At 40.0% G+C, this 16,977-nt stretch overlaps 1 protein-coding gene across 9 annotated transcripts in view; it reads left to right on the top strand.

Moving 5' to 3' along the window:
- MBNL3 (muscleblind like splicing regulator 3) overlaps nucleotides 1–16,977 on the top strand; it is a 124,604-nt gene that overhangs the window by 85,835 nt on the left and 21,792 nt on the right. For all 9 annotated transcript variants that reach the window (XM_051827796.2, XM_051827795.2, XM_070067369.1 and 6 more), the window contains one exon: nucleotides 4,050–4,214. In XM_051827796.2, the coding sequence (XP_051683756.1) occupies nucleotides 4,050–4,214 (165 nt within the window). The remainder of the gene's footprint in view (nucleotides 1–4,049; nucleotides 4,215–16,977) is intronic.

The following is a 16,977-nucleotide window of genomic DNA, read 5'->3' as shown; positions in this document are numbered from 1 at the left end:
TACAACATAAGAGTCATTTCAACTAGTACATGGCAACTCTGTACCTGCCAGTTTCGGGAGCGATTTTTTTCAGAACCAAGATAGTGTCAGATTGTTATAGACTGAGCATAACGGGGTATCCTGTGACCCTCTCAAGAGCGCTTAGCTGGCCTAGGAACCCATTGGAACCTTTGTAGTCCACAGTCACTGGTTTTCAAAAGGACAGGAATCCCAGGTGATTACCTATTCTGCTGGAACAATCCCTCCCCCACCCCGACTTTGTCAGGTCCGTGCACGATTTACCAAAACTGTAATCCCCTACAAGGATTAGAAGTGTTACCAAATGTCAAAAACAAAGTTTGGTCCCCTCCGAATGCCAATTAACGTACTCTGGCCTATAATTAAGTTTCAGCTTCTTGAGGAATGAGTGCTCTACAGAGGAGAATTATTATCACCAAGAGTTGTGCATGTAAATACATTATCCTGAGTTCTAAAGTCATTTTGAAAAAATATGAAGAGCTTGGTTTTCTTCTGAAACATTGTATTCCACAGATAACAGAGATATTAAATTACTTGGTCTTCCCATCTATTGTTTGGATTGAAAATGCATATTTTTATAAGCTTTCTTTACCATAAGCAGCAGTCTCTGGTAAGGTGGCATCACTGCACATTTGCATTGTTATAGAATTAAATTATGGATTCTGTCATTCAAAAAAGAATGCTTTATAAATCAAGGAAAATCTCATAACTAAGATGAATAAGTTTCTTTAAATCCCATGCTACTTCATATTCCATACTTTAGTTTTATAGCCCTACTTGATGTAATTTTTAAAGTGTAATTGCCTTTTTTCCCCTATTTCTGTGTACTATTTTTTTTTGCTTTGTAAAAATGTCATCAGTTTCCCAAGAAAAAGCTTAAGGAAAGTTACCATAGGTGAAGGGCAATGGCATAAAAGCACAAAAGCAGGTTTAATTCTTTATCTGTATATCCACAGAAGGCGTGTCAAATACCCTCTACCCCCACCCCGTTCCGTCTCTCATTGCATTCAGTACAAGTGATATTAAAGTCCTAAATTCTAGCAAATGGTAAAATTCCACTTTTTCCTTCTTTTAACTGGTCAGTTGCTTGGAGTCCCTGACTATGAAAGGGAGTCCTCATTGTATTTTTGGTTCTTTGCTAGCGTGGTTATACATTGAAATCTATGGTTGTGTATGCTAACTGTGAGAAAGAGCAATCCAAAGCAATCTTGCTCAGCAGCTGCCTAATTTCTTTTCTCACATGGTTCTGTGACTGCCCCAAAGCATATGGAGATTGGGTAATATCTGAGTATGCAGCAAGATGAAAAATAGTCAAAGGAGAAGGAAGGTCAGGAGTGCAGTTATTTAGACCTGATTAGGGGCAGGATATCCAAATGCAGCTGCAGTTGGTAATAAAAAGGACTGAAATGCAGAAGAGAGGTCAGAGGTAGAGATAGAGATTAAAGATCAGAACAATTGCAGGGATAGATGGGACTTTGGAACAACATCGTTTCTCCAGGGAAAAGAGATTAGAGAGCAGAAGATTTAGGACTGAGCCTTGGGGAAATCTTTAATGTTAGGGTGTGGGAGGAGGAAGAGAAACCCCAAAGTAGCATGCTTGACTGAGAAGTCACAGAGTGCCACTGCCTCCTCCAGGCTGTTCATTCTGACCCAGATAACCTCAGTTATGTGGGTGGAGGGTGTCCAATCCCAGTAGGAAATTCCTTCTGACTCTCTTTGCCTTGGTGCAGTTCATATGGCAGGAGTAAAAAACAGCTCATGGTTTCTCTTGAGGTACATTGATGGGGATAAGTAAGACCTCCATTACTGGGATTTTTAGCATGTAGGACATTTTCCTTACAGTGCGTAAAGGTGCTGAAATTATGCAATTACTCTTGGACTACTTAGGAATTCAGGAGGATTAGGTTAATATCATTCTCGGCTCTTACTACCAATAAATTTCTTTTCTGGCATTTGAGAAAACTTATAAAGGTACACTGAGACTATTAAGATGTTACTGGATTTCCTAAATCATTTATATCAATTTAATTAATTAATGGGAGAAGTAAAAGGATCAAGTCGACAAAAAACAGTAACACATCTTAAATTCTCACACAGTTTGATACTCAGCATCTTGACAAGGGAAGCAAAACAATAGAGCCGCCTGGTCTCAGTGAACTAACGGTTTGTGGGTATGAGGTAGAGCTGGATAAGAGGAATAAGTTCTAATGTTCTGTAGCACAGTAGGATAACTGGTTGACAATAGTTAATTGTATATTTTGAAGTAGCTACTAGAGAGGATTTTAATTATTCCCATCGCAAAGAAATACATGTTTCAGACATTAGGGCCATACCGATGACCCTAATCTGATCATTGTACATTATAAAAATGAATTGAAATGTCACACTCTGCTCCATAAATATGTACAAGTACTATGTGTCTATTAATAACTTAAAAATATTTTGAAGACTGATGAAAACACCAAAAAACAGCAGTAGCAATTTATCTGACTTTGCATTATATGCTTTTTAAAAGTTTTGAAAGACACACCTTGAATTTCAGTAAAATCACAGGGCTGCTTTAATAGTAAAATAACTAAATATGGAGAAGTGATTGCATAACTCACTTAAACATTATAAATAAAGGATATACATATAATGTGTTGAATGGAAACACTTGGTGAACTGACTTTTTTTCTCCTGGGAATTCAGGAGGCCTAGCAACTTACACTTTTGGGTTGAAAGACAGACAGAAAGAATAGAGGGAAGGAGGGAGGGAGGGAAAAGGGAGTGGGAAGAAGGGAGGGAGGGAGAGGGAGGGAGGGAGGGAAGAAGGAAGGGAGGGAGAGGGAGGGAGGGAGGAAGGAAGAGAGAGAGGAAGGAAGGAAGGAAGGAAGGAAAGAAAAAAAAGAAAAAAGAAAGGAAGAAAGGAAGGAAAGAAAGAAAAAAAAAGAAAAGAAAATAGAAGTTTCCTTTTTAATCTCTCCCTCTTCTTCCCCCATAGCCTAATGTGCTGTTAAGAGTCTTAGCATCCGTGGAAAAAAAAAATCACTTGTCACTTGCACTTATCTTAAAGTCTTGTGATGGACCTGATGATCCAAATGAGAGACTCATTAGCTCTTTTGTATAGTGTTCATGAGTAAAACACAGTAACAGGCCACATTGTGCCAATGTAGTAAACAACTAGAACAATGACATCCTTTGCTGTCACATTAATAAACACCATAGTAGACAGTGGTGCCAGTAGTTAGGTGACACGAAAGGCATGTTCAGCTCCACAGGCCTGACATATCCTGTCGTGCAAGTGTTTAAATTCTCAATAAAACCAAATCATTGAGACTCCCAAGTACAATATTGCCTCAGTTGTCAAAGTGATCTAGGGCATTGCCTTCAGAACATAATGAACAGCATGACTGGCAGCTATAACAATTTATTCTTTGATTAACCGAATGTCATTGGATTTCAGGATGTTTCTCACATTGAATGGATTTGGGGAAAAAGAGCTTTGGAGCCTAGACTGTCCCAAGTACTAGAGTCCAAAATTTATGTACTTCTGCATGTGCAATTCTTAAATAATTTTCTTGATTCTTTGTAGATGAATCCTGAATCTTGCTTAATTTGAACATGCATTTTACAACCCATGTTGGAATTTTTATTTAAATGTATAATTATATGATGATATACTATTCATAGTGTTTTATATTTTAAATATAAGTTGATGCATATCAAAGTAGAACAGAGCAGACTGGCTAAAAGAATGAGTTTGAATCAGAGCAACTGGATTTTAGCTTTGGTTTCGTAACTTTGTAGCTGTGCATCCATGGACCAGTAACAGCCTTTTTTTTGGTCTGCTTCCTCAGCTTGAAGATGAAAATTATAAGTATCAATTTTACAGGATTAGTGTGAAGAGTAAACGAGTTAATTCACATAAAACGCTTACTACTTTTCCTGGCACATGCTAAGAGCTTAATAAGTAAACATTTATTAATGCTTTAACCATATCAGATTTTTAGAAATACTAAAGGAAAATCTGTCTGATTCTCCATTATCAGGGTCGGTGTACTCGAGAGAACTGCAAGTACCTGCACCCCCCTCCACACCTAAAAACGCAGCTGGAGATTAATGGACGTAACAATCTGATTCAACAGAAGACTGCCGCAGCCATGTTCGCCCAGCAGATGCAGCTTATGCTCCAGAACGCCCAGATGCCATCACTGGTGAGTCACAGCTGTGTCTTTGAAAGCTGCCAGCAATTGCCTTTTACAAAATTGTTTGAAAGGGGGAGAGAGAGAGAGAGAGAGAGAGAGAGAGAGCCAGAACCAGTGAGTGTGCACTGCCTCTGGTTTACTCCTCAAATGCCTGCAACAGCCAAGGCTGTGCCAGGCCAAAGCCAGGAGCCAGACACTCTATCCACAACTCCTGTGTGCATGATGGAGACCCAATTCGTGAAGTCATCACTGCTGCCTCCAATAGTCTGCATTACCAGAAAGCTGGAATCCGAGAAGAACTGGGTATCAAACCCAGGTCCTCCTGCATCTTAACAACTACACCAAACACCCATCCCAAACCTGTGTCTTTGAAAACTGCCACTGTGTGTGTGTGTGTGTGTGTGTGTGTGTTTAAGAACACATATTTATATTGGAATAACTTTCAAAGGTATTGGAAAAGTTCCTTACAGGATTCAGGGTGCAAGCTAGTATGCTAATTAGCACTATAGAGCTGTGCATTTGAGGGGAGCAATCAGGTGTGTTGCACTGGAAATTTGGTTGCATTTGTGCATGAGTTCAGTTTATACAGCAACATCAATGAAGAAGAAGGTGAATTTTAAGATTAGCAAATTTGATTATTATGACATGGAAATCTTTAAATTCTAAGAAATTGATTCAAATAAAATTCTCTGTTCTTTGATAGAACTTTGTTGCTTTTTAATAAACTTCTTATTTTGAAATAATTTTAGAAATGTATTAAAAAGTTGCAAAGGTAGTACCGAGACTTTGTCTATTACCACTCACCCAGTTTCCCCCCACTAAAGCCTGATATTACCATGGAAGTTTTGATTTAAAAAAAAGAAACTGACATTTGCACATTATTATTAACTATACTGGCCTGGTATTTGATGATGGTTTTACTTTAATCTACATACAGTTTTCTTTTGCAGAAACTAAGAATATGGCATCATTCTAGACAAGTGTCTAGTATTTTTGTGGGACAGTAAGTTTAAATAGGTCCTGTAAAAATAATAAAACTATAACTGTTCATGTTGTCCTATTAGAATCCATCTTATCCTGACATCTTAAAATATAACATTGTGTTTTGGTTCTACACCTCTCAAGGGAAATGCAAATGGTCCTTTTTCTGCTATGATTCTTCACATCTCTAAGTTAGCTCAATAGTTTCTCACTCTAATTCCATCTGGCTCGCTTCCTTTAAACCAGTAACAAAATAAATTTGAAAGGATTATCTTACCTTTGTAGTGTTTCTCATTCTGTAAGTGACTGCGATAAGCACACTGAAAGCTTCAAGATTTTATATATATATATATAATAAAGCTTCAAGATTATATATTATATATATATATATAGTATTTAGATGCAATGCACATATAAGACCAGAATAATCTGTTCTCAGAATCCAAGATGATCTGTGCTGATATGGTACCCTTTAATTAGTATATCTTTAGAGCACAGAAAATCAGTTGGGAAGGCATTGATGAATTGCTGAAGCTTTGCACCATAATATTCCTTCTCTAGAATGTCCAGACAGATTTAAGGAAAATAGCTTTCATATCTCGTACTATTAGTTTGTTAAAAATATTAGCCTTGAAACTCAGTACTTATTAATTAAATTGGTGAATTAATTCCCAGGAGGTCACCATTGAGCTCTTCAGAGCCTCTTCTTGACCCTTAGTAAGACTTCATTCACAAGGCTAAACTCCTCGTTCAAACTCTTCTTCTGGACTTTGGTCCACCCAGGTATCTTACCTTCCCGCCTGTGTCTAAGGGAAAAGGGAAGAGAAAGCCTTCTGGCTACTGAGAACAGTATGAAACAAAACCACAGAGAGGGGAACATATTTTTTGAGTCCAGAAGCGGTGAGTAGATGGGGGAACAAAAGGGCTTTTGCCTTTCCAGCTTTCTAGAGGTATAATCGATAAGTAACATTGTATATGAGATGTCTTCTAAAAGTTCATGGAAAATGTAGTAAGGAGAAAACTATTCAGGGATTTCAAAACGTTTACAGCAAAATGAACATCTTTGAATCCCATTTTTCCATGAACTTCCTGAAGTATCCCCATATGCCTAAGGTATCCAACAGGATGTTGGGATATCCGTGTGTATCATGAGATGAGATGACATAGATGAAGCTGGAGGCATTATACTACGTGAAATAAGCCAGGAAAAGATAAATACTGCATTGTCTGATTTTTATGTGGAACCATTCAAAGAGTTGGCCTCCTAACAGCGGAGCAGAAGAGTAGGTGCCAGAGGCTGGCATTGGGAGGATGGGAGATGTTGGTCAGAGGTTACTATAGCAAAGGAGCTTTTAACTCACCACTACTACTTTTACACTGTCTTGGGAGGTCCCCATTTCAAACTGAACAACGAATAGGAACCAGATTTGATTATCAAATACCTTATCCCAACACATCTTGTAGGAATGGAACATGTCAAAGTTAAGGGACAGTGTTAGGGCACCAGCCAAATGCCCTGTTGCAGGGAATCAGGGAGCAAATCCAGGGTAAAGTAAAGAGAAGTCAACTCTGCACCTTCTGTTCAGTCTCTCCTGGCGTTTTCCCATTCTAAGTCTCAACCCTTCATGAGAACAGGGCGTGGCTTTTTTAGAATCCAATGAGAAAGTTTGTAGCTTCTTGTGCTAATTTGATTCTGCATACTTTCTATAATAGAATGCATTTCCTTTTTTTCTTCATTGAGTATAATTTCAGATTGCAAAAGATGACTGATAGCACTCACAGGAGTACAGTTTATTTTATAGCATTTCACAAGATACAAGGGATTCCTTAGAAGACCCCAGAGAACAATTGAAAGTTGTTTTTCTACTTACAGATTATTTAATGACAGCTTTTGTGATGTGACAAAATGATAAAGGGTTAATTTCTACAGTTATTATCTATACAAAAAACTAACCCTGAGATGGCTCATGTGCTCTTCTGTGGTTTAGGAAGCTGCTTTGTAGATGTGTAGTAATTGAGCTAGAGTGAAACATTTTGAGTGACACTTACCAGTCTGATTTGGAAATTTCATTAGTATGAATTCTGACATTATTACAGAAATTCTATATAATTTTACATAATTTTTCTGGTACACACTCTCTCTTGCACATCTCTCTATCCCTTTTAATCACCCTACCACCATGCTTGTTCCTAAAATAGTCCAGCTTTTGTTAAAAAAATTTCCAGTCCTTTTATTTGTATGCAGGGCCTTCAGAAAGTTCATGGAAAAAATGCATGTTCTCTTTTAATGCCATTTTCCATGAACTTTGGGAAGTGTCTCATATGGTTACATATTTGTATCAATGACTTGAACTTCAGGTCTCCATAAAGCATACTTTGACTGTTCCTAGGATACCAGAAGAGTTTATCTATCTTTGCACAATTGAATATGACTTGCGTATTGTAAAGCTGTTAGGTAAAGGGAATGCCAACCTAAATGGGATGACAGCTACAGAACAGATTCTATTCATACTGAACAATGAATAAAAGCCACACCTAGTCAATGTTGGTGGAATGCTAGGAGTAGCACACAAGTTGCTTCACAGTATTTATTAGGTCTCTGTCAACATTTGCTAGTATAAAATTCCACCTCTGAAAGTTTTTTTGCTGCCTTTATTAAGAAAGCTTAGCAAGTGAAACAAAGGGTGTGACTCCTTGGTATTATTCAGCGCAGTTTAAGAGAGGTTGTTTCTGATGTTCACGGCACAAAAGTTAGGAGTTTAAGAATGCCCTTCAGCATAATCAGGAGGCAAACATGAGCACCGGAGAAGAATAGTAGGAAAACTAGGCACACTGCATTACTCTCCATCAAAGCTCCAGTTTAAAAATACCTGTTTCACAACTAGGAATTTTAATTATGAGGAAGTTTTCTCAGGCCCAATTGTGGTGTGCGTATGTATAAAGTGGATGTAATGTTCTAAGGCTATTCAAACATTTTATGTATATATTTTGCATATCTAGACCTGGCCATATCTGGGAAGTTTCTTTAGCTTTTTCTCTTTGGATGTGGTGTTTTCACATGGGAGCAGATCTTGATACACAGTAGAGTGTATTCACCTGCTCATTTATACAGAGGGTGTCAACACATTTAAAGTTTCAGTGGAGTGTCCCAAGTCCTCTGCTTCTGCTGTGGGCTTTTCATGGTTTGCTTTCCTGTGGCCAAGTTATGGAGTGCCACATGAAAGCCATAAGGATTTCACTTCAGGGTTTTCCTCTATCTCAGATTCAATCATCGATGCCTATCTGAACCCCAGCCCACTTTCTACATCATTTTAGTAATTCCATTGGTCAATTATGTTACTCAAAAACATGCTGATATGTTTATCTGACATTAAATGGTAAGGAATGAAGGTGATGTAACACTTCAGAAGAAAAAGAAAAAAAACCAGGAATTTCAAGTAGATAAGAGGAAGATTAACACTAGTTAATGAATAATATTACTTTTAGACTCCAATGTTCCCAATGGTTTTCTTCTTTAATAAAAGCTACAAGGTATTATGCTCATCTGTGGAATTTTAGACTAGGACAGCTTTAAGTGCCTAGAAATAAAATTGAAAAATACTTAACTACTTTTTTAAAAAAGGTATTTGAGAGGCAGAGGGAAAGGCAGAGACTGCTCCCATCTGCAGGTTCATGCTAAAAATATCTGTGGCATCCAGAACTGGGCTGGGGACAGGGCGGAAGCTGGCAGCTAGGAACACAGTCCAAGTCAACCAAGTCTTGTGTGAGACAAGAGCCAGATTATTTGGGCCATCATTGCTGCCTCCCAATGAAGGCATTGGAAAGATGCTGGACTTGGGAACCAGAGCCAGGAATTGAACCCAGGCACTCTAACGTGGAACATGGGTATCTTAACCACTGGGCTAAATGTCCTTTTCTCTTATTCATTTTTTTAAAGATTTTATTTATTTATTTGAGAGAGAGAGTTACGGGGGGGGGGGGGGCAGAGAGAAAGGTCTTCCATCTGCTGGTTCACTCCCCAAATGGCTGCAACAGCCAGAACTGGGCTGATCTGATCCAAAGCCAGGAGACAGGAGCTTCTTTTGGGTCTCTTACTTGGGTGCAGGGGCCCAAGGACTTGGGCCATCTTCCACTGCTTTCTCAGGACGTAGCAGAGAGTGGGATCAGAAGAGGAGCAGCTGAGACTTCAACCAGCACCACAGGCAGCGGACCAGTTCCTCATTTATTTTTTTTTTAAAGATTCAGTTACTATTCATGTTCTCATAAAAGTACAAATATAATCTAAAATTAACTTGGCACTTTAAGAAACATGAAGATAATTCTTATTCTTCTGGCTGCCTTCCATCCCTCCTCCCATTTTTTAATATATATACCCTTTTTTTAAAGATTTTATTTATTTATTTGACAGGTAGAGTTACAGACAGTGAGAGAGAGAGAGAGAAACAGAAAGGTCTTCCTTCTGTTGGTTCACTCCCCAAATGGCCACAATGGCCATTGCTGTGCAGATCCAAAGCCAGGAGCCAGGAGCTTCCTCCTGGTCTCCCATGCGGGTGCAGGGGCCCAAGGACCTGGGCCGTCCTCCACTGCTATCCCAGGCCATAGCAGAGAGCTGGACAGGAAGAGCAGCAGCCGGGACTAGAACTGGCACCCATATGGGATTCTGGTGCCGCAGGCGGAGGATTAACCTACTCTGCCACAGCACCAGTCCCTTAATATATATACCCTTACTGTCTTTGTAACAACCAAATAAAGTGCTAGCAATAAATTGAAAAAAAAAAAAAAGATTCACTCTTTTATCTGAAAGGCAGAGAGACAGACAGACAGAAAGACAGAGAGATTTTTCTATCCACTAGTTCACTCCCCAAATGAGAACAGTAAGAGCTAAGCCAGGCTGAACCCAGGAGTACAGAATTCCATCCGGGTCCCCCACACGGGTGGCAGAGGCCCAGGAACTTGGATCATCTTCCGTTGCCTGCTCAGGTACATTAGCAAGGAGCTACCTCGAAAGCCTAGCAGCCAGGACTCCAGCCGGCACTCATGTGCGATGCAGGCATTGCAAGCAGCAGTATAACCTGTGGTGGCGCAATGCCAGCCTCTCCTTTTATTTACTGATTCATCTTTTTAAAAGAAGCAGTAAAATGATTTAGTAGTTGAGTACAAGAAGATAAACTCTTTCCGCACCAAGATACATCATACATTTTGCAAATTTATGTCAGAATCCCAATTTTTCTGGTTCACATAAAATCACTTTACCGAGAGAAGTAGCTATGCAGTACATAGAGGGTAGTTCTCAGCATGACTCTTTTGTGAAAAATTACTGTGAAAAATGTGGGCCAGGCATGTGTCGATACAGTGGACAAAGAAATTATGCCCAGATTCCAGATCACCAGTGTCATGGTCAGTACAGAAATGACTGTCCATTTTAATGAAATTCTGCAGCAGGCTTGTCAGTTTAATTCTCTGTGGAATTAGAAATGGTGGCATGTAGTTCCTTCATTTCCATGTGCTGACATTACATGTTTTGGGAAGTGATTTTTGCAAGAATATCCCAGATAGACATTATTCTATAATTATAAGCTTAATAGGCTCTTAATATAATTATGACTTTTATTATCATGGGAAGTTCCACATTGCCAGAAGTCACATCTCAGTACACTATTGTGCTATGACCCTGAAATTCTACTGAGATTTTACTTCATCTTCCCAAAGTTTAGATAAGGTTTTACTTTTAGATATAGCAGCTGAAACCTAACAGTATTCTTTAAAATTATTTATATATTTATTTGAGGGGAAGACAGAGAAAGAGAGAAAAAGCTCTTTACCCACTGGTTCACTCCCCCAGATGACTCTTATGGCAGGGTTCCGTGGAGGCTGAAGCCAGAAGCTAGAGAAAAAAAAATCCAATTCTCCCACGTGGGTGGCAGGGACCCTACTAGTTGAGCCATTACTTGCTGTCTCCCAGGGCCTGCATTAGCAGGAAGCTGGAGTCAGGGGCCTGGGTGTAGAACCCAGATACACCCATCTGATATGAGGCATCTTAATCACTAGGCCAAACACTCACCTGACTTATCATTATTTATTTGTTCAACAAACACAATTCCCAGAGGTGGACTTCCCTTGAGGCTAATGAAAGTTCAAGGCCTCTAATTTCCAGGATCTCTTTGCAAGACCATGAGAGAGGGACCGTCAGCAACATCTTTAAAATAAAACGTGTTTGTAAAATTCGAAAGATTGTTTTTCTTCAAGGTCCTTGCCCCGACCTGGTGGTCTGAGTTTTATGCCCCCACAGACCCTGGATTCAATTCTGATTACAGTTTCTAGTCCGAAGTAGAGAAGCTACTCAGGACCTTTCCCGAGACTGAGTGGGTTACACAGCAGAAAGATCATTTTATAGCAGAGCAAAACAAATCTACCAGCCGTGAGTTTTCTACCTTGCCCAACACTGTTTATATGTGACATGAAATCTGCTTTTTCAAAAGTTAAATGGGAACGCTATACTTTTGTGGCCAAATAGAAGACACTAAGACTTGGTAGCTTTTATATGGGTTTTGTTTTATTTTGTTTTATTTTGTTTTATTTTATTTTATTTTATTTTATTTTTTGCTAGTGACAAATCTCAGCATTTTCCCTTATCCTCCCTTATATATCCCCACGGGATGAATTAAATGTAATCTCCTTTTGGCACATTTTGTGTTCTTCACCTCTGGGGCTGGTTAGCTCAGTTTGGTTAGAGCCTCGTACTAATGAGGCCATGCAGGCTTGTTAGCTTCACTGTCATGGTCACAGTCTAAGCTATAGACAGCTTCCTCAAAAAATTGCTTGCTGTTAATCGCAAGTGAGATGCAGGCTGGGAATTTCTAAGGCTCTGTGAAAATCTTTTTTCCCTGACAGAGGATAAATAAAGCAACAACCACAAAGCCACTGCTTGACAATCTCATCTAGAAAGGGTGATTTTTTTTTTTAAATCAAAACCATTTCCTTGTGCTGTTTCATATGTTTCAGTAGCTTGTCAGTGAGGGGGCCTCAGGACACCTATAAAAAAACCTATGGTTGGGGCTGGTGCTGTGGCATAGCAGGTAAAGCCGCTGTCTGCAATGCCAGAATATCATATAGGAGGCAGTTCGAATCCCGGCTGCTCCACAATGCGCCTGGGAAAGCAGCAGAAGATGGCCCAAGAGTTTAGGCCCCTGCATTCATGTGGGAGACCCGGATTAGGCTCCTGGCCCCTGGCTCCTGGCTTCGGCCTGACTTAGCCCTGGCTGTTGCAGCCATTTGGGGAGAGAACCAGCTATGGAAGACCTATCTCTCTCTCTCTGCCTCTGCCTCTTCCTCTTCCTCTCTGTAACTCAGCCTTTCAAATAAAATTTAAAAATCTTTTTTAAAAAAAGCCGTGGTTGTTCTACCACCTGATCAGATTAAAGAGGTCCCCCAAACATTCCTAATTTTCTCTGACAGCCTTTAAGGATCTGCTCATTGCATTAGCAATTTGTTAGTCTCCTGCAACTACACACTACATATTTTAAGAAGTTACATATTTTGATTGATAGTTATTACCAACCCATTTTTCACAACTGGATACCGTCTGCTACTAATAATCTAGCCACTCTAATTTAAAATACATATGCATCCTACATATACGAGATACGTTATGTGTATTTTTGAATAAAATACCCTAGGCTTTTCATACTGTTTGCTGTAGCATCTTACTTCTTTATCAAAAGACAGTTTGGAAGTGCCATCTGCCTAAAGTCTTCCTCACTAAGGAGCAAAACTGATGAATTTCTTCAATCTTGCTGCCATTACATTTCAAACTGCCTTCGTTTCTTTCTCACTGTGACTTTTTAATTGGATTTTTCCATTTGGTAAACCAAAATTTAACCAATACTTTGGGGATCCCCTTTCATTCAATTCAGTTAATATTTCTTTTTTAAAAAAAAAGATTTATTTTATTTGTTTGAAAGTCAGAATTACAGAGAGAGAGAGAGACAGAGAGAGGGAGGGAGGGAGAAGTCTTCCATCCACTGGCTCACTCCCCCAAATGGCCACAAGGGCCAGAGCTGCACCCATCCGAAGCCAGGACCCAGGACCCAGGACCCAGAGACAAGAGTCTCTTCCAGGTCTCCCATATGGATGCAAAGAACAAGCACTTGGGCCATCTTCTGCTGCTTTCCCAGGCACATCAGCAGGGAGCTGGATCACAAGAGGAGCAGCCAGGACTCCAGCCAGCGCCCATATGAGATGCGGTGCTGCAGGCAGCAACTTTATCTGCTATACCATAGTGCTGACCTCGGTCAATACTTCTTGAGCATAAACTCTCTGCTAGGTATATAAATGGGAAAAAAGGGTGAATAAAACCATAAACAAGAAACAGTGTTAACCCTCCAGGAATTTATGATCTAACAATAGTAAAATGTTGAATGCATATTTTTCTAATCTCTTTTTTAATGTCTAATTTGTACTTAATCCTCCATATAAAAGCTTTGGGATTTTCTTTTTTCCTCTGTGGAATTATCATTTTATTAACCATGAAAAGTTTTGTTTTGGTCGCAATGGCATTTGTTTTTTGTGAAATTCCTGATAATTTTAACTGTTCGCTGGATCTTAGCCAAAAGGCAATTGATTTTAACTCTTAACACCAATTTATCCTAGACGTGCAATGGAATCTTCAAAGTGTCCAGGTATTCTTGCTCAGCTTAGCATGTCCCATTTATTAAAAAAAAAAAAAAACACACACTTTAGGGGCCAGTGCTGTGGTGTAGCCAATAAAGCTGCCATCTGCAGTGCCAGCATCCCATATGGGCGCTGGTTCGAGTCCCAGCTGCTCCACTTCTGATCCAGCTCTCTGCTATGGCCTGGGAAAGCAGCAGAAGATGGACCAAGTGCTTGGGCCCCGGCACCCACGTGGGAGACCCGGAAGAAGTCTTGGCTCCTGGCTTTGGATCAGCTCAGCTCTGGCTGTAGCAGCCATCTGGGAAGTGCACCAGCAGATGGAAGACCTCTCTGTCTTTTCATCTCTCTCTCTCTGTAACTGTCTTTCAAATAAAATAAATAAATTAAAAAAAAAAAAAAGAACCACACTTTCTTACTCTTCTGTAACAAAAGCCAAATCGCTTTACTTTTGAGTTTTCAAATTTCCTGCTTAAGGAAGAAGTCAGTTTCTGTCTTTCTAGATTCCTCCCTCTAGTAGTCATCTGATGTTACACTGATTGGTGTTTAGGTACTCTCATAACTCCTGGCCAGCTGTTGCAGCTTCTCCCACTAACTACAAGCAGATCTGAACCAGGATTTGTGCTTTCTGTAGTGGTGCTCTTTATACCTTTTTTTTTTTTTAAGATTTTATTTATTTATTTGAGAGGTAGAGTTACAGACAGTGAGAGGGAGAGACAGAGAGAAAGGTCTTCCGTCCGCTGGCTCATTCCCCCAAATGGCCATAACGGCCGGAGCTTCGCTGATCCAAAGCCAGGAACCAGAAGCTAGGAGCTTCTTCCGGGTCTCCCACGTGGGTGCAGGGGCCCAAGCACTTGGGCCATCTTCTGCTGCTTTCCTAGGCCACAGCAGAGAGCTGAATTGGAAGTGGAGCAGCCAGGACTAGAACTGGCGCCCATATGGGATGCCGGCCCCGCAGGTGGAGGATTAACCCACTGCACCATGGTGCTGGCCCCCTTTACACATTTTGTACCACAGTCATTCACTGATACTTTGCCTACTCGCTTGTCTTTAACTCTTCTTCTTACTTGGAGACATCTGTGATTATTAAGGTCAGAAAGGTCGGGCCTAGGTGAGGACCATGATTCACTTTTGACCCTCAAACTTTGCTTCTCTTGGCTCTCTCCAGGGCCACAATGACTTATTCATTGACAAGGATGATTAGCACTTAAACTCCACTATCAGCTTGCACCTGTTTGTAAATTGACCTCTCAGTTTTAGAGGGCACAGTTAACTAGTCTGGAGGTTTATGTGGGCCTCCAGCAGTCTGCCTGCTGTCTATTTCAGTCCCAGTGCAACAGTGCTGTGGATATAACCTAGCAAAACTTGTGAAACAGACATGATCCAATTGAGCCCCCTGCAAACAGTAAAGTCCAGTGGAAACTACAATTATGCATTTCAGTGCACTTTGAGTTTGTCTAAGGATAGACATAAACATGATGACCAGGAAAGGGACTTTCTTTTACACTGCATAAATGCTTACAAAGGAGCAGTAAAAGAAAGGTATTATGAGTGCTAGTAAAATTTAAGAGTGCTATTTTTCTGGTATTAAAAGTGAGTCAACAAATTGTTACCAAATGTTTATCCTTCTATAAAAGAGAATGTTTGGTAGTGTGCCTGTAGGCAGGAACTCAGAAATGGGGGAGGGGTCCCAGTTATTCTGTTGAATTCAGGAGAGGCTTTAGTTGAAGTGACTTTTTATTAAAGATATTTTATTTATTTATAAGTCAGAATTACGGCACGGTGGCGGGGGGAGAGAAAGAGAGAGAGACACACACACACAGAGAGAGAGAATCTTCCATCTGCTGGTTCACTCCCCAAATGTCTGCAATGAACGGGGTTGGGCCAGGCCAAAGCCAGGAGCCAGGTGCTTCTTCCAGGTCTCCCACATGTGTGCTGAGGCCCAAGGACTTGGACCATCCTCCGCTACTTTTCTAGGCCATTACCAGGGAGCTGAATCAGAAGTGGAGCAGCCAGACTTGAACTGCCACATATATGGGATGCTGGCGCTGCAGAAGGCGGCTTAACCTACTATGGCACAAAGCCAGCCCCAGCTGAAGTGACTTAAAGTATTTTTGCATTCATCTAGTTATAACTGCTACCAACCCTGGATATTATTGAGATAATTACAAGTAGATCTAATCTGTTAGGGAAGCACAAAGATTGATTAGCATAATATTTAATTTTAATTATGCTAGAATAACCTGTTTTTAAGTAATAAGTCAGTGTTTCTAAAATGTGTGCAAGCTGGACATATTTATTTGAGGCATGTTTTTTCATTCAATTACATTGTTATTCAAAGGTACTTAAGGATGCTTTCAGACCAAAATGTGATGGGTTGGCCTTGAAAAATCCTACTTTTACAGGAGTCCAACCACTGTTTCCCCATCCTCATTCACTGTGTAGTGATTGTTCTATAATATGCAAACAGTTGAGAACTCTAGCTTTAGCAACTACTACTTAAAGGGTATTTTAATGAATACCCTACTATTGGTTTATGAAATCAGACATTTTCAGCTTGTAGAATCTTGTCATGGATGTTAAATTCATATCAATAGAATTATGTATAATAGGCCCTTACTCCAGGAATTGATGGAGTATTTTATTTTTGGGAATTCTCCAGAGGTGGGGTAAGCAGACTTTGCTGTATGTGGCTATATGGTAAATATTTTAGGCTGTGGGAGACAAGACACAGCGTTAAGGATATTATATACATATGTTATATAACAAGACAGAAAACAAATACCCATGAGTTTCTGTAATACAGGTCTACTAATGAGCACAGTGGAATTTGTGGATAGACACTGAAATAAGAATGTCATAATTTTCATGCATTATGAAATATTATTATCACACTTTTTTTAAAGATTCATGTATTTATTTGAAAGTCAGAGCTATAGAGTTGGAGGGAGAGACAGAGAGCAAGCAAGATCTTCCATCCACTGATTCACTCCCCAAATGGCCTCAACGGCCAGGGGCTTCATTTCAGGCTCCAGCGTGGGTGCAGGGGCCTAAACATGTGGGCCGTTTTCTACTGCTTTCCCAGGCCGTGAGCAGGGAGCTGATTGGAAATGGAGCAGCCAGG

The sequence above is a fragment of the Oryctolagus cuniculus genome, chromosome X (genome assembly GCF_964237555.1).
Source record: "Oryctolagus cuniculus chromosome X, mOryCun1.1, whole genome shotgun sequence".
NCBI classification, from domain to species: domain Eukaryota; kingdom Metazoa; phylum Chordata; class Mammalia; order Lagomorpha; family Leporidae; genus Oryctolagus; species Oryctolagus cuniculus.
Note: the sequence above shows the minus strand (reverse complement) of the source record. Positions and strands in the feature narration are given on the sequence as shown.